This window comes from Bos taurus, chromosome 16 (genome assembly GCF_002263795.3).
Source record: "Bos taurus isolate L1 Dominette 01449 registration number 42190680 breed Hereford chromosome 16, ARS-UCD2.0, whole genome shotgun sequence".
NCBI classification, from domain to species: Eukaryota; Metazoa; Chordata; class Mammalia; order Artiodactyla; family Bovidae; genus Bos; species Bos taurus.
In genome coordinates this window covers 51,626,047-51,647,620 of record NC_037343.1, presented here as the reverse complement: position 1 = coordinate 51,647,620, position 21,574 = coordinate 51,626,047, and the positions used below count along the sequence as shown (strand labels likewise).

At 53.6% G+C, this 21,574-nt stretch overlaps 2 protein-coding genes across 8 annotated transcripts in view; one reads left to right on the top strand and one right to left on the bottom strand.

Moving 5' to 3' along the window:
• SPEN (spen family transcriptional repressor) overlaps positions 1-14,610 on the top strand; it is a 92,316-nt gene extending 77,706 nt beyond the window's left edge. Inside the window, 6 exon segments of the mRNA XM_002694139.6 lie at positions 3,094-8,413; positions 8,415-11,237; positions 11,663-12,142; positions 12,303-12,497; positions 12,837-12,995; positions 13,470-14,610. Coding sequence (XP_002694185.2) covers positions 3,094-8,413; positions 8,415-11,237; positions 11,663-12,142; positions 12,303-12,497; positions 12,837-12,995; positions 13,470-13,601 — 9,109 coding nt within the window. The 3' untranslated portion in view covers positions 13,602-14,610.
• Positions 14,611-15,866: 1,256 nt separating this feature from the next.
• Positions 15,867-21,574, bottom strand: part of ZBTB17 (zinc finger and BTB domain containing 17) — a 28,866-nt gene continuing 23,158 nt past the window's right edge. For 6 of the 7 annotated variants that reach the window (XM_024976829.2, XM_002707739.6, XM_024976828.2 and 3 more), the window contains 13 exons: positions 20,760-20,948; positions 19,996-20,136; positions 19,543-19,662; positions 18,768-19,009; positions 18,549-18,691; positions 18,152-18,452; positions 17,878-17,965; positions 17,646-17,762; positions 17,435-17,555; positions 17,057-17,187; positions 16,536-16,745; positions 16,331-16,420; positions 15,867-16,246 (listed from right to left, as the gene is read on the bottom strand). In XM_024976829.2, the coding sequence (XP_024832597.1) occupies positions 15,963-16,246; positions 16,331-16,420; positions 16,536-16,745; positions 17,057-17,187; positions 17,435-17,555; positions 17,646-17,762; positions 17,878-17,965; positions 18,152-18,452; positions 18,549-18,691; positions 18,768-19,009; positions 19,543-19,662; positions 19,996-20,136; positions 20,760-20,948 (2,177 nt within the window). In that variant the 3' untranslated portion in view covers positions 15,867-15,962. Of the gene's footprint in view, positions 16,247-16,330; positions 16,421-16,535; positions 16,746-17,056; positions 17,188-17,434; positions 17,556-17,645; positions 17,763-17,877; positions 17,966-18,151; positions 18,453-18,548; positions 18,692-18,767; positions 19,010-19,542; positions 19,663-19,995; positions 20,159-20,759; positions 20,949-21,574 lie in introns of all 7 variants that reach the window. The other variant, XM_024976830.2, reaches the window with a different exon arrangement.

The following is a 21,574-nucleotide window of genomic DNA, read 5'->3' as shown; positions in this document are numbered from 1 at the left end:
TTAAGTGCTTATAGGAATTCTTAGCCATAAGTGAGTGGAAAATGTGTTGATGATCTAGTGGCACTTAAGACATAAAAATTTCATTAAAATTTTCTGTGTGTATGTTCAATATTTTTCAGAGAACAGTGTCTTGTGAGGGTTGGATAATGTTATGTGAGTTAATTTTTGAATATTGCCACTCAAATTAATTCATTTTACTGATTATGTGGCTCTGGCTTTGTTCCTTGGTTATTTATCCCTGTTGAATGTTTAGAGATAAAGTAGGAAGCATGAGGGTGTAGGACTTTACTGTGACCCAGTTTTGCCTCATTTGGTTTCAGATGGTAGTGTTTCTGGAATGCATTCCTTTCAGTAGAACTTAAGAATCTTTGCCTTTTCCATAGAGTGGAAGTCATGCCACTCAATAGTTGATGAATAAGTAGAGGGGAAAAAAGTGCTTTACCCCCTAATGACAGTTCAGCTCACAAAAGCAAGTGATGACTCATTTTCATAGGGCTCTGCAGTTTAAAAGTATTTCTTTTATTCCCTTAAATACAGTGTCAGGGAAATAGGGCTGTGACTCTTTTCATGTGTTACTTATGGTAGGAACTGACAATCAGATGACTTTGCTGATAAGGTCACAGGCTCCTAAATGATGGGCTAGAAATAAACCCAGTGCATTTAGTTTACCTGCTAGTGCATTGAGTCTTACAGGTTGCCAAAGTAATTCTCAGCACAAATTTATGGGGTCACATTATGCTTTAGATGAATTTCTCACCTACTTAGAGTAGTTTGGATACTTTGTAGTCATGGGAACAGCATTCTCTGAAAACCTGGCCTTTCAAAGTCCCTCGGGGTCCTGCCAGAGCCTTTTGTACATAGTACTAGTGTGCAGTTTTATTGTCTCTTGCTAGAGTTCCTTGGTGGCAAGAACACTCATTTCTTTTGGTAGAGTCCAGCAAAATGTGTACAAAATCATCATTTATTAAACTGAACAGTGTAGCACTAATGTTTATGTATATACCTTTGACTTCTGTAACTTTTTTCTTTCACATTTTGGACGTAGTTTTAGTTTGCTTATTTTAGAAAATACCTGGAAGCCATTTTTAAACCTACTTTTAATGCAGGCAGTAAACTACAGCCATTCTTGGTGTCTTAACCACTTTATATTAGAAAGCTTAGGGAATTCCCTGGTGGTCCAGTGGTGAGGACTCTGCACTTTCATTGCCAGGGGCTTGAGAAGTCAATCCCTGGTCGGGAAACTAAGATCTTGTAAGCCATGATGTGATCAAAGGAAAACAGGAAGCTTACAGTGTGTCCTCCTTTACATGTGCAAGTGGTGCTTCCGTGGAGTTTGTGTTTATGGTGATAAGGAGTTAAGTCAGCCTAATTTTACAAAACGGCTGGCCAATGTTGAGGCAAAAAATCTGATTCCTATGGAACTATAGAAGGATCGTCTTGAATTGGTCATCCTATTAAATGAAATATCATAGGTGTGTCATAAATGATTCTCTTTGAAATGATAAAGTTCAGTGTAAATGCATATGATAAGGTGCTGGTGATGCTTCCAGTGTTGAATGCTCAAGTCTAGATGCTTCATTTGCTGTTGAAAACAGGTTAGAACATTGCCCAGTAGCAACTTTGACATACTTTTCTAAGGTCCATTCTTTGAACAAATTTGAGTACCTGCCATGAGCCAGGAAGACAAAAGCTCATGCTTTTAGAAGCTTAGGTTCAGGGTTCATTATGTTTCATTGAGCTGCCGTTAGTAGTACTATGTAGACTGAGTAAGCCATACTTGTTTGAAAGAACAAAAATAGGACATGAACCAAGAGTAAAGGAATTGGCCTCTGTTACAGGTAAATTTCCATTTTATACACCATACACATTCTTGCATGCAAATTCAATCCTATTTTGAATGCCCTGGGTCATGTCACTTTAACAATTAAGGAATTCTTTTACAATTAAGGAATTATCTCACACAGCTTGTAATACATAATTTGTTAGTTGGCAGGTTGGGGAAAAGTAACAATTACTGAAGGCCAAGTATGTGCCCTGTATTATGTTAGGAAAGTTTTTACAAAGTTTCATCTTATTTAACCTTCTTGTTTAACTTATTCTTAAATAACATTATCATTTTATAAGTGTAAAGACTGAGCCCAGGGAGACTTGCCCCCAGTGTGTTTTTTTAAACTGTGAATTGAGGTAGAGGTTGCAGAGGTAGAAAGATTTTAGTTAAATTGTTAATCTGTCTTTTCAAACAATACATTTGTTTCCCAAGTTGTGGTAAGACTATCTCTTGGCAGAGAAGTAATTAATTTATTTAACCTGCTGCTGCTGCTGCTAAGTCGCTTCAGTCGTGTCCGACTCTGCGCGACCCCATAGACGGCAGCCCACCAGGCTCCCCCGTCCCTGGGATTCTCCAGGCAAGAACACTGGAGTGGGTTGCCATTTCCTTCTCCAATGCATGAAAGTGAAAAGGGAAAGTGAAGCCGCTCAGTCGTGTCTGACTCTTAGCAACCCCATGGACTGCAGCCTACCAGGCTCCTCCGTCCATGGGATTTTCCAGGCAAGTGTACCTAGTCTATCTGAGATACTATTTCAACATGTATTCAATCTGAATAAATTACCGAAGTATATGTCTTCTTTAAAAAAAAAAAAAAGACTAAATCTACCAGATCTAGTCTGTATTTTATACACACCTCAATTTAGTCTAGCCAGATTTTAAGCTCTTAGTAGCCATCTGTGGTTTGTAGCTGTGGTATTGGATGGTGAAATTCTAATGATTTGGTCATTGTTTAGTTGCTGAGTTGTGTCTTTGTGACCCCATGGGTTATAGCCTGTCAGGCTCCTCTGTCTGTGGAATTTGCCAGGCAAGAATACTGGAGTGGGTTGCCATTGCCTTCTCCTTCCTTATCTTGGATGAGGGATCGAACCCATGTCTCTTGCATTGGCAGGTGGATTCTTTACCACTGAGCCAGGAAGGAAGCCCCAGTTCTAATGATTAAATAATGGCAAAGATTTTTAGAAGCAGGACTCTAACTGCACATGTAGGATTAATGTGTCAGTGACGAGAAAACAAAAAACCAATACATTCTTTTTTGTCTTTGGCAGAGAAGAACGAAGGGGATCTTATGACTATAGCCAAGATCGTACATATTATGAGAATGTCCGTACTCCAGGCACATATCCTGAGGATTCCAGACGGGACTATCCAGCTCGAGGGAGAGAATTTTATTCAGAATGGGAAACTTATCAAGGAGACTACTATGAATCACGATATTATGATGATCCCCGGGAATATAGGGATTATAGAAATGATCTTTATGAACAAGATATTCGGGAATACAGTTACAGACAAAGGGAACGAGAAAGAGAACGTGAAAGATTTGAATCTGACCGGGACAGAGACCACGAGAGGAGACCAATTGAACGCAGTCAGAGTCCAGTGCACTTGCGACGCCCTCAGAGCCCTGGAACATCTCCCTCACAGTCCGAGAGACTGCCGAGTGATTCCGAGAGGAGGGTTTACAGCCGCTCCTCAGACCGGAGTGGAAGCTGCAGCTCACTTTCCCCTCCAAGATACGATAAACTTGACAAACCTCGTTTGGAACGCTATACAAAAAATGAGAAGACAGATAAAGAACGAGCTTTCGATCCTGAGAGAGTGGAAAGAGAGAGACGTTTAATAAGGAAGGAAAAGGTGGAGAAGGACAAAACTGACAAGCAGAAACGAAAAGGAAAAGTTCATTCCCCAAGTTCTCAGTCTTCGGAAACAGACCAAGAAAATGAGAGAGAGCAAAGCCCCGAAAAGTTGAGGAGTTCTAATAAACTGAGCAGAGAGAAAGCTGACAAAGAAGGATTGGCCAAAAACCGCTTAGAACTCATGCCCTGTGTGGTTTTGACTCGAGTGAAAGAAAAAGAGGGGAAGGTTATTGACCACGCCCCTTTGGAAAAGCTGAAAACCAAGCTTGATAATGACGCTGTCAAGTCTTCTGCCTTAGATCAGAAACTTCAGACCTCTCAGACAGAGCCTGCAAAATCTGAATTGTCTAAACTGGAATCTGTTAGGATGAAAGTGCCAAAGGAAAGGGGGCTTTCAAGCCACATAGAAGTGGTAGATAAGGAAGGCCGGCCTAAACCCAGGAAGCACTTAAAACCAGAGCAGAGTGCTGACGGGGTGAGTGCTGGGGACCTGGAGAAGCTGGAGGCAAGGAAAAGGCGTTTTGCAGATTCCAATTTGAAAGTAGAAAGGCAGAAATCAGACCTCAAGAAAAGTAGTCCAGAGATGGAAGATGCTCGGGTGCTTTTAAAGAAACAGCCTGACATGTCATCTAGAGATGTCATTCTGCTGAGGGAAGGAGAGTCTGAAAAAAAGCCTGTGAGGAAAGAAATTCTTAAAAGAGAATCTAAAAAACTTAAACTGGACAGACTTAATGTTGTTCCCAGCCCCAAAGACTGTCAGGAGCTTACCAGTATTTCTGTTGGGACTGGCTCAAGGCCCAACTCAGATCTGCAAGCAAGGCTGAGAGAACCAGTAGGTGAATCTGTGGAAAATCAAGAAATCCAGTCAAAAAAACCCACTGCCTCAAAACCACAACTCAAACAGCTGGAGCTATTAGATGATCAAGGACCAGAGAGAGAAGATAATAGGAAAAACTATTGCAGTCTTCGTGATGAACCACTTGAATGTAAATCGGGCCAAGAGAAACCACATTCAGTAAATACTGAAGAAAAAATTGGCATTGATATTGATCACACACAGAGTTACCGAAAACAAATGGAGCAGAGTCGTAGAAAACAGCAGATGGAGATGGAAATAGCCAAGTCTGAGAAATTCGGCAGTCCTAAAAAAGATGTGGATGAATACGAAAGACGTAGCCTTGTTCACGAGGTAGGCAAACCCCCTCAGGATGTCACCGATGACTCTCCTCCCAGCAAAAAGAAAAGAATGGACCATGTTGATTTTGACATCTGCACCAAGAGAGAAAGGAACTACAGAAGTTCACGCCAGATCAGTGAAGATTCTGAAAGGACTGGTGGTTCTCCCAGTGTTCGGCTTGGTTCCTTCCATGATGATGATGACCCTATTGGTTCTCCTAGGGTAATGTCCATAAGAGGGTCTCCTAAATTAGATGACAAAGGTCTCCCCTATTCTCATATAACAGTCAGAGAAGAGTCCTTAAAATTTAATCCTTATGATTCAAGCAGGAGAGAACAGATGGCAGACATGGCTAAAATCAAACTATCTGTTTTGAATCCTGAAGATGAACTAAATCGGTGGGATTCTCAAATGAAACACGATGCCAGCAGATTTGATGTGAGTTTCCCCAACAGCATAATTAAGAGAGACAGCCTTCGAAAGAGGTCTGTCCGTGACTTGGAACCTGGTGAGGTGCCTTCTGATTCTGATGATGATGGTGAACACAAATCTCACTCACCTAGAGCCTCTGCATTATTTGAAAGTTCTCGGTTGTCTTTTTTATTGAGGGACAGAGAAGACAAACTACGTGAGAGAGATGAAAGACTCTCCAGTTCTTTAGAAAGGAACAAATTTTATTCCTTTGCATTGGATAAGACAATCACACCGGACACTAAGGCTTTGCTTGAAAGAGCCAAATCCCTTTCTTCCTCTCGAGAAGAAAATTGGTCTTTTCTTGACTGGGACTCCCGATTTGCTAATTTTCGAAACAACAAAGATAAAGAAAAGGTAGACTCTGCTCCGAGACCTATTCCATCCTGGTACATGAAAAAGAAGAAAATCCGGACTGATTCAGAGGGAAAAATGGATGATAAGAAAGATGACCATAAAGAAGAGGAACAGGAAAGGCAAGAATTATTTGCTTCTCGTTTTTTACACAGCTCAATCTTTGAACAAGATTCCAAGCGACTGCAGCATCTAGAGAGGAAAGATGAAGAATCTGACTTCATTTCCGGCAGGTTGTATGGGAGGCAGACCTCTGATGGACTGAATAACACAACTGACTTGATTCAAGAGCCAGTAGTTCTTTTCCATAGCAAATTCATGGAACTCACACGAATGCAACAGAAAGAAAAAGAAAAAGACCAGAAACCCAAAGAGGTTGAGAAACAGGAAGATACAGAGGATCATCCCAAGACCCCAGAATCTGCTTCTGAGAATAAAGAGCCGGAACTGAAAACTCCATCTTCAGTTGGGCCCCCTAGTGTCACTGCTATAGCTCCGGAGTCAGCAGCAGCATCGCTGGAGAAGACAGCTGGTGAAAAGACTGGAGAGGGGCCTCCGGTGCCAGAAGAAAAGACCATTGAGCCAGCCTCTGTCCCGGAAGAGGCAAAATCCACAAGTACAGATCTGGCTCCTGTCACTGTGGAGCAGCCTGAGCAAGGAGACTTGCCCCCAGGAGTGGACACCAGGAAAGACACTGCCGAGCCTCCTTCCACTGTTGAAAGAGGCTCATCAGTCGATCAGCTGCCTTATCTGGATGCCAAGCCTCCAACTCCTGGGGCCTCGTTTTCCCAGGTAGAGATCAGTGTAGATCCTGAGCCTAACAGCACCCAGACACTTCCAAAACCAACTCAGAAGCCTGAAGAAGCCGATGAGCCTCAGGTGGAAAAGCCAGACTTGGCTGCTAACGTTGAACCTAACACAAGTCAAAAAACGGAGGATGTTCCTGAGGTTCCACCTCCAGCTACTGAAGTTGTAGAGGTTGATCCTCCAGTTGCTGCAAAAGATAAAAAGCCAAACAAAAGTAAACGTTCCAAGACCCCCATTCAGGCAGCTGCAGCAAGTGTGGAAAAGCCCGTCACCAGGAAGAGTGAGAGGATAGACCGGGAAAAGCTCAAGCGATCCAATTCTCCCCGGGGAGAAGCACAGAAGCTTTTAGAACTGAAGATGGAGGCAGAGAAGATTACAAGGACTGCTTCTAAAAACTCAGCCACGGACCCTGAACACCCCGAGCCAAGCTTGCCACTTGGCCGAACCAGGCGCCGGAATGTGAGGAGTGTTTACGCAACCATGGGCGACCATGACAACCGCTCTCCAGTCAAGGAGCCCGTGGAGCAGCCCCGAGTGACCAGGAAGAGACTGGAGCGGGAGCTGCAGGAGGCTGCGGCGGTTCCCACGACCCCTCGGAGGGGGAGGCCTCCAAAGACTCGCCGTCGGGCCGATGAAGATGACGAGACTGAGGCCAAAGAAGCTGAGACGGTCAAACCAGCTGAGGGCTGGAGATCCCCACGGTCCCAGAAAGTAGCTGCTGGTGGTCAGCAAGGGAAGAGGGGGAGAAACGAACCCAAAGTTGACCCTGAACGTCCTGAGGCGACCACTGAGGGGAGTCCTCAAGTGAACGTGAGGGAAAATAATACAAAATCCAAGGCTGATAAAGAAGCAGCAGCGAGTGAACAAAAACATGACAAGAAAGAAATTAGCACGGACAGAAATCCACCCGAAACCCCCCCAGTTGAAGTAGTGGAGAAGAAAGCAGCCCCTGAGAAAAACTCCAAGTCAAAGAGAGGACGATCTCGAAACTCTAGGTCAGCAGTGGACAAATCTGCAAACGTGAAAAATGCGGAAGCCACCATAAGTCCCAGTGTGGCTGCAGGCCCTTCAGAACTGCCGGTGGAGGAGGAGGCTGGGGTCGTGGCTGTTTCCCCCGAGAAGAGCAAGAGTCCCCAGAAGGAGGGGAGTGTATCATCACAGTTGAACAGTGAGCCCGCTGAACCGGACAAGGAACCAGAGAAGGAGGATGTGTCTGCCTCCAAGCAGTCCCCAGAAGCAAATCAGTTAGCCCGGCAGATGGAGCTGGAGCAGGCCGTGGAGAACATCGAGAAGCTCACGGAAACCTCCACACCCGCAGCTTTCAAGGCGGCAGCTCCTGATGCCACAGAGGGCCTCTCTACAGAGGACAGGGACAAGCCCGCACACCAAGCCAGTGAAACAGAGCTGGCCGCGGCCATCGGGTCCATCATCAATGACATTTCTGGGGAGCCAGAAAACTTCCCCGCACCGCCACCTTACCCTGCAGAATCTCAGACAGATCCGCCACCTCCTGAGGAAGGCATGGAGCCTGAGACCAATGAGGCTGTGTCTGGCATCTTGGAGACAGAGGCTGCTGCTGAATCTTCTAGGCCACCAGGCAGTGCACCTGACCCCTCAGCAGGCCCAGCAGACAAGAAGGAAGCCCGAGGAGACAGCAGCGAAACCTCCCACCCAGTGCCGGGAGCCAAGGGGTCAAAAGAAGAAGTGACTCTGGTTCGGAAAGATAAAGGGCGCCAGAAGACTACTCGATCACGCCGCAAACGAAATACAAACAAGAAAATAGGGGGCACTACAGAGACCCATGTCCCTGAACCTGACCAGGTTCAAAGCAAGAGCCCTGCTTCAAGTGATGGGACGACGGTACAACCCCCAGAAGCTCCACAGGAAGAAAAGCAGAATGACAAGCCCCAGTCCACTGCTTCCCGAGTCATGTGCTTCTGACCCAAGCAAGACTCCATCCCGAGAGGATCTGCCCCAAGAAAGCAGCATGGACGAAGAGACTCCGACCAAAGCACCTGCGCTCCCAGACCCCACTCCTCTCTCGCAGCCTGCCCCTGTGCATGATGAGCCTCAAGCCAGATTCAAGGTGCACTCCATCATTGAAAGTGACCCAGTGACCCCGCCCAGTGACTCAAGCATGCCCACCCCCCCAATTCCCTCCGTAACGATAGCAAAGCTCCCACTCCCTGTCGTTGCTGGGGGGATCCCACACCAGAGTCCCCCTGCGAAGGTGACAGAGTGGATCACGAGACAGGAGGAGCCACAGGCGCAGTCCACCCCATCTCCGGCTCTGCCCCCAGACACCAAGGCCTCTGACATTGACACTAGCTCCAGTACACTGAGGAAGATCCTCATGGACCCCAAATATGTATCTGCTACGGGTGTCACTTCCACGAGTGTCACAGCTGCCATTGCAGAGCCTGTCAGCGCTGCTCCTTGCCTGCATGAGGCACTGCCCCCTCCAGCTGAATCTAAAAAACCTGTTTTAGAAGAAAAAACAGCAACTCCAGTAACTAACACCTCGGACACACAGGCCTCAGAGGTTCCAGTAGCTGCTGACAAAGAAAAGGTGACTCCAGTCATTGCTCCCAAAATTACTTCTGTCATTAGCCGGATGCCTGTCAGCATTGATTTGGAGAATTCGCAGAAGATAACTCTGGCGAAACCTGCTCCTCAGACCCTGACGGGCCTGGTGAGCGCCCTGACTGGCCTGGTGAATGTCTCCTTGGTCCCCGTGAATGCACTGGCTGGCCCTGTGAATGCCCTGAAAGGCCCTGTGAAGGGCTCAGTGGCCACACTGAAAGGCTTGGTGAACACTCCCGCTGGCCCCGTGAACGTCCTGAAGGGACCAGTCAACGTCCTGACGGGGCCCGTGAACGTTCTCACCACTCCAGTGAACGCCGCCACCAGTGTGGTGAACGCCGCCACGGGCACAGTGAACGCCTCTCCGGGCACAGTGAACGCCGCCGCGGGTGCAGTGACGGTCACGGCGGGTGCAGTGACCGCTGCCTCTGGGGGTGTGACAGCCACAACAACGGGTGCCGTGACGGTGGCAGGTGCAGTGATTGCACCGTCAGCAAAGTGCAAACAGAGATCCAGCAGCAGTGACAACAGTCGGTTCCACCCGGGGTCTATGTCTGTGATTGATGATCGCCCAGCAGACACGGGCTCCGGTGCTGGGCTGCGCGTGAACACTTCCGAAGGGGTTGTGCTCCTGAGCTATTCGGGGCAGAAGACTGAAGGGCCCCAGCGGATCAGCGCCAAGATTAGCCAGATCCCCCCAGCAAGTGCGATGGACATTGAATTTCAACAGTCGGTGTCCAAGTCTCAGGTCAAACCTGATTCTGTCACATCGTCTCAGCCTCCAGCCAAAGGCCCTCAGACTCCTTCAGGCTATGCAAACGTGGCCACCCATTCTACCCTGGTACTGACTGCACAGACATACAACGCATCTCCTGTGATTTCGTCGGTGAAGGCCGACCGTCCATCCTTGGAGAAGCCCGAGCCCATTCACTTGTCTGTGTCCACACCCGTCACCCAGGGTGGCACGGTGAAGGTCCTCACCCAGGGCATAAACACACCTCCGGTGCTGGTTCACAACCAGCTAGTCCTCACCCCAAGCATAGTCACCACTAACAAAAAGCTTGCTGACCCCGTCACCCTCAAAATAGAGACCAAGGTCCTTCAGCCGGCGAACCTGGGCTCCACTCTTACTCCCCACCACCCTCCGGCTCTGCCCAGCAAACTGTCAGCAGAAGTGAACCACGTCACGTCGGGGCCCAGCACCCCAACAGATCGAACGGTGTCCCATCTGGCAGCCAGCAAGCCAGATGCGCATTCCCCTCGACCCAGTGGGCCCGCTCCAAGCCCGTTCCCACGGGCATGCCACCCCAGCAGCACCACATCCGCTGCACTGTCCACGAACGCCACGGTCATGCTGGCAGCAGGCATTCCTGTGCCCCAGTTCATCTCCAGCATCCACCCGGAGCAGTCTGTCATCATGCCACCACACAGCATCACCCAGACTGTGTCCCTCAGTCACCTGTCTCAGGGCGAGGTGAGGATGAACACGCCCACACTGCCCAGCATCACTTACAGCATCCGGCCCGAGACACTCCACTCTCCACGGGCCCCCCTGCAGCCGCAGCAGATAGAGGTCCGGGCCCCGCAGCGTGCCGGCACCCCCCAGCCGGCCGCAGCTGGGGTGCCCACCCTGGCCTCCCAGCACCCTCCAGAGGAGGAGGTGCACTACCACCTGCCCGTGGCTCGAGCCGCAGCCCCTGTGCAGTCAGAGGTGCTGGTCATGCAGTCTGAGTACCGGCTGCACCCGTACACCGTGCCTCGGGATGTGAGGATCATGGTGCATCCTCATGTGACTGCCGTCAGCGAGCAGCCCCGGGCGGCAGACGGGGTCGGGAAGGTGCCCGCAGCCAGCAAGGCCCCTCAGCAGCCAGGGAAAGAAGCCGCTAAGACGGCAGATGCCAAAGCTGCCCCTGCCCCTGCCCCTCACGGGGAGGCCCGCATCGTCACAGTCACCCCTGGCAGCCAGCTCCAGGGGCTGCCTCTGACTCCACCAGTGGTGGTGACCCACGGTGTGCAGATCGTGCACTCGAGCGGGGAGCTCTTCCAGGAGTACCGGTACGGAGATGTCCGCAGCTACCATGGCCCGGCCCAGCTCACACACACGCAGTTCCCTGCCACGGCCTCCATCGGCCTGCCTTCCCGGACCAAGGTTCCCACCCAGGTGAGCACGCCCAGTCTGTCTTCTGGTCCAGAGAGTTGAGGGGTTGGCGGGTGGCAGGTACCAGTGAGGTCCCTGAAATACATCATCCTTTTTGTGGATTTCAAGAGGAGCTTCCTCAACTTCAGAATAAAGGGATCAGATTACAGCAGAGCCTGGGGACATGAGGGAGCTCACAGTGGGAGCGGGTGGTGTGGTGGCCCTGACCCGAGGGGGTGACAAGGTAGGGAAAAGGTGACCTCTTACCAGAACCCTCAATCCTGAATGCCTGAGAGCGGGGCCATCTGGTTAAAGCTTTTTCCAGGGGCCTGGCTGCCAGGAGCTGCCGTGCAGGTGACCCATCCAGGGCTTTTGGCTGCTTGGTTGGGGGCAGGATGATCTTTGTACAAAACAGACCGACTCTCCTTTTTCTTCCCACCCAACTTCAGGGGCCCCCTGAAGGCGAGCCCTTACAGCCTGCTCAGCCCACACAGCCCCTTCAGCCTGTGCAATCTGCACAGCCGGCCCAGCCTGCACAGCCCTCCCAGCTCAGCCAGCCTCCAAGCAGCAAGATGCCTCCGGTGTCCCAGGAAGCCAAGGGCACCCAGACAGGAGTCGAGCAGCCGCGCCTTCCTAACGTCTCTGCCAACAGGCCAGCTGAGCCTCACACCCAGGTCCAGAGGGCACAGGCAGAGACGAGCCAGACCTCCTATCCCTCCCCTGTGTGTGTCTCCTTGAAGCCTGACCTCCCGACTCCTCTTCCTGCTCAGGCTGCCCCAAAGCAGCCACTGTTTGTCCCCACCTCCTCAGGCCCCAGCACCCCTCCAGGACTGGCTCTGCCCCATACTGAAGCCCCACTCACCCCCAAACAAGATTCCTCTCCACACTTGACTTCCCAGAGGCCTGTGGATATGGTGCAGCTTCTGAAGGTAAGCCTGGACAGGGCCTCTCCTACCACCCTCCAAGCTTTACATTGTGTTCACTGTCCTGAGATCCCCACTTAGATCAGCACCTTCTCCTCAGGGCCATGACCAGCATGGCCTCATTCTCCAGCCGTGAGCTCACTGTTCTTTGTTTCCCTGCGAGCAGAAGTACCCCATCGTGTGGCAGGGCCTCCTGGCTCTCAAGAACGACACAGCTGCTGTGCAGCTCCACTTCGTCTCTGGCAACAATGTCCTGGCCCATCGGTCCCTGCCCCTCTCTGAAGGAGGGCCCCCGCTGCGGATTGCCCAGAGGATGCGGCTGGAGGCCTCACAGCTGGAAGGGGTTGCCCGAAGGATGACGGTAAGGCTCAGGGCCAGGTGAGCCACTGTCCCACCAATAAGGGAGGCCACAGGTGGCCCCCACTGTCTCCCTGGCTTGTTTTGGGGTGCAGCAGTGGGATTCTTGGGGTAGATGATGAAGGGCGTGTTCTATCTCCACTAGGGGTGTAAAGTTCCTCTAGACCCAGAGATGAGGCTCTTTTTATTCAACAAGTATATGGATGGACCTCAAGGTCATCTCAGTAGTAGGGTTTTTTGTGGATTTAGGAGCCAAATCCCCTGGGTTGGATAGTCGTCTTTTTGGCCTCTGACCTTCTTTTGTGAGGTGACCTCTGATCACTGACAGCTCCCTCTCCCCCAGGTGGAGACAGATTACTGTCTGCTGCTGGCTCTGCCCTGTGGCCGAGACCAAGAGGACGTCGTGAGCCAAACAGAGTCGCTGAAGGCTGCCTTCATCACATATCTGCAGGCCAAGCAGGCGGCAGGGATCATTAATGTTCCCAACCCCGGCTCCAATCAGGTCAGCCCAGCATCCTGCCTTGGCATGCGCACGCCTGTGGGGGTGGGGGTTGTGGGTAGTGTTGGTTGAGTAGTTTGACTAACCTGCCAGTGCCAACTAGAGGAGTCCAGGACAGTTTCCAGAGGAGTTGGACAAAGGGGCATTCTGGATAGAGACCAGCTGGGGATGGGCATGTATGGGCAGGACTGTTTGGCCATCTGGGAGACAGACAGTGGGCAGCTGAGACAGCAGAGGTTTTTCTTTAGCGTAATGATTGAAAAGAGGGTCCCAGGGAGGCAGTCAGTTCGCTTGTTTTCTGATACCTAGTTTTCTTCTGAAAGTCTCAAGAGACCTTAGCTGGTTGGAAACTTGACTCAGCCTGGCTCTGTGTGTTGGGCCTTCAGGGCCCCCCAGTTGGGAGTTTGAGGGAGGAGAGGTAGTGGGTGGGTGATGTGAAGCCGGGGGTCCCAGTTCTCTCTCTCGTCCCCACTCCAGCCTGCCTACGTGCTGCAGATCTTCCCGCCCTGCGAGTTCTCTGAGAGTCACCTGTCCCGGCTGGCCCCTGACCTCCTGGCCAGCATCTCCAACATTTCTCCTCACCTCATGATTGTCATTGCCTCTGTGTGAGCCACTGAATGGTCACCACTCAGTGCATCTTCCTGAGGCTCTGCAGCAAAAAATAACACACAGGACAACCCAGCCAAGTGGAGGAAGAAGCTGCCGAAGGGGACAGACTCCACTGCCAGACGGCCAGCCTCACCCTCCTGCCCGCCCGCTCGGCTCAGTCGGACAGATCCCTCTGGGCAGTGGTGCTGCTACTTGTATGTTTACATGACGTTTAGCCCAAGGACAGACCACCAACCGATGGACTTGCAGACACCTTGAGGCTGGGTTTCTCTCTCCTCTTTTTGGAGAAAAGGAACAGGGCAGTGGGATTTTTTTTGTTGTTTTTGTTTTTAAGAAACAAAACAGAACTGCCTTTGCACTAAATTAGTGACTTGGACTTTTGCACAGTGAAGACAGGCTGTGACACTCTGGATGTCTTGGTGTACGTGAACACACATCGCACTCACGCAGGACTTCAAACATCTGCTGAAACCTTGGGGTCGAGGAACATTTCATTGTTTGGTCCCCACTCCTCCTTCCCCTTGCTCATTTGGATGTCACCTCTTAATTCTGCCACCACCATCTTTGATGCACCCAGGATGTACAGTTTACAATCAAAAAGAGCAAACGGAAGGATTCTCTCTCCTAGTGGAATATGCAGAACTTGGGATGTGTGTATATATAAATATATAATATATATAAATATATATAATACTGACTTAAAAATCAAATTCCCTGACATACATTTTTTTTAATCTGTGCCAAAAATGTGTTTTCAGAGAAAATCTTATTTTCATACTCAGACTTTGTATTGTCACTCATTTGTATAAGTGCGCTTCGTTATAGCACGGGCCCTGACCCCACAATTTGGAAGTGTCACACACACAAAAAGACTGGCTTCCCTTCTTCCTGTGACCTTGACCTCTCCCTCAACTTCCTAACACTTATTAATTTATGAAACTGTTTTTCTCAGCGCAGTTTTGTTTTGTGTGTCCATTGGATTACAAACTTTATTAAAAAATACAAAACATGTCAAGTGTGGATGTGACTTTGACTTGGATGGGAGGACCAGGGGTCCTTGGCCTCTAGGAACAGTAAGCCCTCACACCCCAAGTTTGCTTTCAGCCCCCTAAGTCTGTATATGGAACCCATCTCCTTCCTGCCACTAGTCCTGCCCAAGGATCATTTTATCTTGTACAAAAAAAACTTTCATCACAGACGACGACTTGAACCACCTTTTCACTGCTGTGGTGGTAATGTGACACTTCAAGGTCCCAACTGGTTTCTGGGTAATGTTGAAGGCACTTCAAATTTGGTAAAAGAATAGAGCCACTGCCCAAACTCAGACACATATTAAGCTTTGGGGTCTTGTCCCTTCCTCCTCTGGATAAGGTGCAGGTTGACCCTGCAGCAGCTGCCTCCGAACAGCTGGACCCACCACAAGATGAGCAGTTGGGCAGGAGGGACTGAACACAAAGACTGGTCTCACTTGCAGTATCCCCGGACTCCAGTGCTGGATGGGGCCATCTCTGAGTGAGGAGTTACAGCTGTTGGGGACGAGCCATATGGAAAGGCAGCAGAGACGGCGTCTCAGGAGCCCCTGCTTCTCCACCCCCGCTGCTGCACAGCCCACCTCCCCACCAGAGCTCCTGGCCGCTCACTCCTGTCCCTCCAGCCCCTCACCTTAAGAGATCCACTGACTGAGGGCAAGTAAATGTTCCCAGAAGATGACGCTGGCCTGGCCTTGATCTTGCAGCCAGAGTTACCATGAAGCAAGTGTGGTGTGCTCTGGCTTCCTTAAGCCCAAAAGAACCTGGCCTGTGGCCTGCTTGGTTTGGTACTCTGCCTACCTTGCTGCTTTGGCTGAATGAGCCCTCAAGCTGGGCCCTGCATGGGTGCCCTGGATCCTGGTAAGCAGTGTGGCCAAGCCCTTTGGGCCCAGCTCCCAACACCTGAGCAGAGGGGAGCAGGGTCACAGCCGTGTTCACGGCAGAGAGGGAAGGTCCAATCCTCAGGTTGAGCAAGTGAGTGGCCTCCAAAGAGGAGACCAGATGAGGGGATGGGGCTCGTGGAGCCGCAGTTTCTCTGGTGTGCTGCCCACACCCCAACTCAGACGAAGGAGTCAGCCTCCTTCTAGACAGGTCTTGGGGCTCCCTGCAAAGGGACAGCCTGGCCTTCCCAAGAAACAGGCTCCGCTGGCTGGTGGCTGAGTGGAGAAGCCCTTCTGTAGTATCAGCTAGAGCTGCCAGCTCCCCGCCCCACACCCACAGGGAGCTACAGGCAGCATTAGAAAATAATCAAATTTATTCTCTCTAGGGAATGGGGTCACCCTTCTCAGTTCTAGGGTGCCATCTATCCTTAAATAGGAGGAGGGGTGCCTGCTCACTCAGCAGGTGGTGGACATTCAGGGGCTGTGGGGGGTGTCTCTGCCAGGGCAGGCTGCCCATCAGCCCCGTCCCGAGGGCGGAAAACCAGCTCCCCAGCCTGCAGCACCTGCCCGGCCGGCCACGTGCTGCCCGGCCCATACTGCTGGTAGAAGTCCGCATCTGTCTGGAACATGACCAGTGCCTGGGCCGTGTGGATCCGCACGTGCTGGGCCAGGCTGTTGGCGTCCAGGAACTTATCCCCGCAGGAATCACAAGCATAGAGGATGTGGGTGTTGGGATCTGTGGGAGGTAGGGGTGCGGTCACAACAGGAAGGACCCTCAGGCCCACCACCTTCCCTGAAGGCAGCTCTGCTCCCCTCTTACCTTCTTCCTGCACTTGCTTCACAGCTTTGCTGATCTCGGCTTTAAGGACTTCAGTCTCATCGGCAGTCACCGCGGCCCCTACTGGCACCACTGTGGGCGGAATCAGCAAGGCCTGAGACCGGTCACTTGCTCCTCTGCGGACGCCCCAGAGGCAGCCCTTCTGTGACCACCCCCTGCTGCCCTGGGAGCTAAGTGATGTCCGCACCTGTGAGCTGCGTGACAGCCGTTGCTGCCAGTGCCTCGGTGGCCAGCGTGACCATGTCATCGACAGTGACCACACTGACCTCACCGCCCTCCTCTGGCTCCAGGATTTTGATGCCGGCCTTGCCCTGGTGCACAGTCTTCACGTGGGAGCGAAGGTTGTCCACCCGGTTGAAGCCGCGACCACACTTGTCACACAGGTAGGGCTTCTCTCCTGGGGGGGGAGGCAAGGTTCTCTCCTGCCATTGGGGGGAGGGTGCAGGGGGGGAGGACCTCAGTGGCCTCCAGCTTCCCCTGCAGCCCTGTCTTTCCAGCAGGAAATGCTCTGGGGTGGCCACTTGAAGCACAGGTGGCCCTTCTAGAAGGTCTGAGAAAATGGGGCCCTCCTGGGAGTTAAACTGCTTTGGAGGCAGCCTGCAGCAAGTGTCAGCTCCCAAGGCTGGGGTCCAGGGCGTCTCCCACCCCTCCCCCCCGCACCACCCGGCCCGGGGTCAGGGCCTGGGACAGAAGTGGGCACACACTCACCAGTGTGGATAATGATGTGCTTAGACAGATCCCCCACATTCACGAAGGCCTTGCTACACACGCTACATTTGTGGGGGCGGATATTATCATGGTGGCGGATATGATTGGCCAACTGGCTGGACTGGACGAATCTGCAGGGCCAGAGGGAGGGGCTTGCACTGAACCACCCAGGATAAGGCGGGGCTGAGATGGAAGAGGACTTGGGGACCTGCTCTGGACAGCCGTGTGACTGGCTCCTGAGTGGGCCGGACACAGCAGGCTTGTGCTCTGTCTGAGCCTCTCCGCCCACCCAGTACTGGGATGCCACTGTGCCTGGACTGGTGGGGGCGGGGGGGGGTGGGGGTGGGGGTGGGGAGTGGGTAGGCAGAAGGGCAGCACCTCTTGCCGCAGCGCTCACAGACGTAGGGCTTCTCCCCTGTGTGCTGGCGCACATGGGCGATGAGAGAGCTGGCCTGGGTGAAGGCTTTGCCGCACATCACGCACTGGCATGGCTTCTCACCTGAGGACGCAGGCAGGAGCCGGGACAAGATGTCAGCTCTTCCCTTCCTTCCATGTCCCCGCGTCGCCCCCGCGAGGCTCACCCACCCACCCGTGTGAATGCGAACGTGCCGCTGCAGGGCGCCGGGGTCAGCGAACTGCCGCTGGCAGTGGACGCACACGTAGGGTTTCTCCCCGCTGTGGATCCGCAGGTGCCGCTTCAGGTTCCCTGTGGCGAGACCAAGGGGAGGCTTGGCAGGGGGTGGGGGTGGGGGGGCGCGCGGTGGCGCCGTGGGGTGGAGGCCGGGGCGGAAGTGGGGTGGCGGGGGCCAGCCAGGTCCTACCTGAGGTGGTGAACTGCTTTCCACACTCCCGGCACTTAAGGGGCCCGTCGGCGATGTGGATCTTCAAGTGGGCCTTCAGATTCCCCACCTGCGCCCAGACAGGGGGTCAGAGGGCCAGCACCTCCCTCCCCGGAGCCTCTGGTCTTGGCCCTCTCCGGGGCACCCTGTGGGGGTTCCACCCTTCCTCCAGTCCTGTGGCGAAGGCAAACCCCCTCCGGATCGGCCCTCCCGGTTTCTTCCCCAGCCTCCCCTTCGCCCCACCCCCACCCCCCACCTGGTTGAACTTCTTGTCGCAGTGCGGGCACTTGTGCTCCTTGTCTGTGTCGTGCGTCTCCAGGTGGCGCATCTTCGACGTGGGGTCAGAGAAGGAGCGGCCGCAGTAGTCGCACTGGTAGGGCTTCTCGCCGCTGTGCACCAGCTGGTGCCGCTTGAGGTTGCCCGACGTGGTGAAGAGCTTGCCACAGTCCTCGCAGCGGTAGCGCGCCTCGCCCGAGTGCCGCTTCTTGTGTAGGTTCAGCAGGCTGATGAGCCGGTAGCTCTTGCCGCACTCCTCGCAGCCGTAGGGCTTCAGCGGGCTGGCGGTAGAGCGTGGAGGAGGAGGGTCGCGAGGGGGCGCTCGGCGGGGATCCAGGGTGGGTCAGGCGGAGGAAGGGGGCGGCCCCGGGGCCTACCTGTGCGTCTTCTCATGGGCCTTGCAGGCGGCCGGGTCGGAGAAGGCCTTGCTGCACTCCCGGCACGAGAACGGCTTCTCGCCCGTGTGGATGCGGATGTGCCGCTTGAAGTTCCCGGTGTGCGTGAACTCCTTCCCACAGTCCTGCGGGCGCAGGGGGCGGGGTCAGGGGCGGAGCCGGGCGGGGCCCGGGGCCGGGCCGCCACCGCCCACGGCGCACCTCGCACTTGTGGATGACCGAGCCGTAGGCCTTGGACTCCGTGCGGTCGCCGTAGGTGCCCGAGCGCAGGCCTCGCGCTTCAGCGCCCAGTTCCTGGCCCGAGTCCGTGCTGGCTGACTCCTCACTCTCCTCTGGGGCCTCGCCCTTCTCCAGTGGCGGCCCCTCTTCCTTGACCACCGCCGGCGCGGCGCCCTCCTCCTCCTCTCGCTCTTCTCCCTTCCTGGCCGGCTCCACCTCCATTTCTGCCAGGAGAAGAGCAGGCACTGAGGCATCTTGGGGGTTGGACGGTGGGGGGTGGGTGTCAAATGAGGCTGGGGGCGGGCTCATCTCTGCGTGGGCGCCTCGCAAGCGCGTGGCAGGGTCTGGAAGCCGCCGGGGGGCTGGAGGAAGCCTAGGGAGACTGATGACCCGGACAGTGCTACCTGAAGGTTACAGATAGGCCTCAGTCCACCAGGTCCCCAAGCTGGCGACCCAGGTGGGAAGGATGCTGTCAGCCAAAAAGCACTGGGGGCAGGGGCAGGGGTGGGTGCCAGGGGCAGCAAAGCTCCCCCATGGTGCTCAGCTCAGGGAGAAACAGCAGGGCCAGTACTGCGACAGCCATACTTCTGTGCTACGAGGAAGCAAGGCCAGGATATACATCAAAGTTCAGGAATGAGGAAAGATGATGTTGGCCCAAAAGCTGATGTGAGAGAGTGACTCAGAGTGAGATCAGCTGTGGCAGGAAGAGTGGGGGACGCTGACCTAAGTGAGGGCCGACCTAGCCGGTGGAAGGTACCTTGCTCTGAGCTCTCTGACAAGGCAGCCTCAGCCTCAGCAGCAGCCATGCCACTCGTGGGGTCTGGCTTGAGCTCCACAGGCTCCCGGGGAGCATCTGCCTTCTCCGTCTGCTCTGCACCTGTGGTGGGGGTGGGGGCATCCAGGGCTGGATTGGGGCCCTCTGTCCAGGGGCTGGATGGGTCTCCTGGACTAGGCCTCTGGAAGTGGCTGTGGCCCCAGGAGATTGGGTGGGGCGGCACATCCCAGCTCAGGCTGTTTGAGTCTCTGCTCTGGCTTTAACAGATGCCCCAGAAAAACCAACAGTTTGTTCTGGGGAGCCTGAGCTCAAGGGATGCAGCGGCCTGTGTCCCCTCACCCCCAAGAGCCTCCCGAGGAAGCCACTTGTGGTGCTGGAGCCCACAATGCAGGCAGGTGATGGCCAGCCAGCTGGATCCTCAGCATGGCAACTCACCGCTGCCCGTGCTCTCGGCCTGGCCACCTCGCTCCTCCTTGGGCTCCCGGCCTGGGCCCGTGGGCGGACTGCTCCTGGCCGGGTCCAGCTCGCTCAGTGGAGTGGCAGCAGCCTTCTCCTCTTTGGCTCTCTTATCACCCACTGGAGATGGAAGAGGACAGACCTGCCATTTCCCATCAAGTGCCCACCACTGGGAGGGGTGAAGTGGCCCAGAACTCGCTAGCTCTTCCAGACCTTCCCTTGGGATATACCTAAGAAGTGGTTTGTCGGCTGGCTCAGTCAACAGACTCTTCACAGGTACCAACATCATGCCAAGACTGCCAGCTAGGCCTGGGATGTAATAGCCGTGGGGCTGGCAGACTGGTCAGGGAAACAGATCTCACACATGAAATGGTGCTAATCAGAGACTGCTGCTTACATGCAGAGGAGTGTGCTTTTCTCAAAGTGCGTCAGGAGGACTCTGGCCCACATCGGGCCTCGGGGGCTTTCCTGAGGAGCTAGAGGAGCAGGAGTAGGTGGGGGGAGAGGAGGCCTGCTGGAGGAGTGGATTCTGGTGCAAAGGCCCTGAGCCAGGCGTGGCTGCCCAGTGCCCTCAGGAAGGGAGGGCAGAAGGGCCCCTCTGAGAGGCATTCTCAGACTTTGCTGCAGCTCCTCCCCACGAGCTCCCCACAATGCAGGCGAGGCCATATGACGCTGACCCAGAGGCAGGGGCAGAGCTCTCTTCAAGAGTCACCTGCTCAGGAACAGCCTGCCAAGAAGCTTACCTTCTGCGGCTGAGGCCTCCATATTCTCCCCAGGGCTGGCAGCCGGCTCAGCCAGTGACTTGAGGGCGTGACAGGCCGTGATGATGTCCTGCATCTGCAGGAAGCTGGCCACGGCCAGCACATCGTCCACGTTCTCAGAGCTCAGGCTCAGTTTGGCTGTGTACATAAACTCCAGCACCTGCCCCAGGCCTGCCAAGGACACAGACATCTGTCACAGACCCATCTCAAGACCTGGTACCAACACCCTGTCCAGTCACTCCACTCCATAGCAGGATCGAGGGATTCATAAAAAGCAGAGTGGCAGTAGCAGGCCACCATTTCCCCCATCTCCTGTGCCAGGGGAGAGGTAGGCTCCAAAAAGAAGCACACCCACAGAGGGCAGAGGGTGTGAACGGCCACTCTGAGCACCCTCCACCCAGCCACTGCGCTTCATCACCAGAAGACAGAGTGCGTCACCACTGGCTTTCATCAGGGCTTAGCCAACAACCCTCTATCTGACGTCCAGGCCAGTCACCTGACCTCTCTGGGCCTCAGTTTCCGCATCTGTAAAATGGGGAAACAACACCTTGGCCAAACTTCTGGCAGCATGGCACGTCATTCTGGGTTAGGAACCTGAACCTAAGACGAGTAAGCTCCTTCTTCAATCCCAAGACCTTCTTGACACTCCTCCTCCAGACCCCAAACCTTGCCACTGCCATCAAGGCACTGGGATAGTGGGTCAAAGACTGACTCAGCAATGGAAAGGGACCAAGGGCTCAGAGCCTTCCTGCTCTTTGCTGCTTCTGATGAGCCTGTCCTGTGTTCACTCGTCCTGA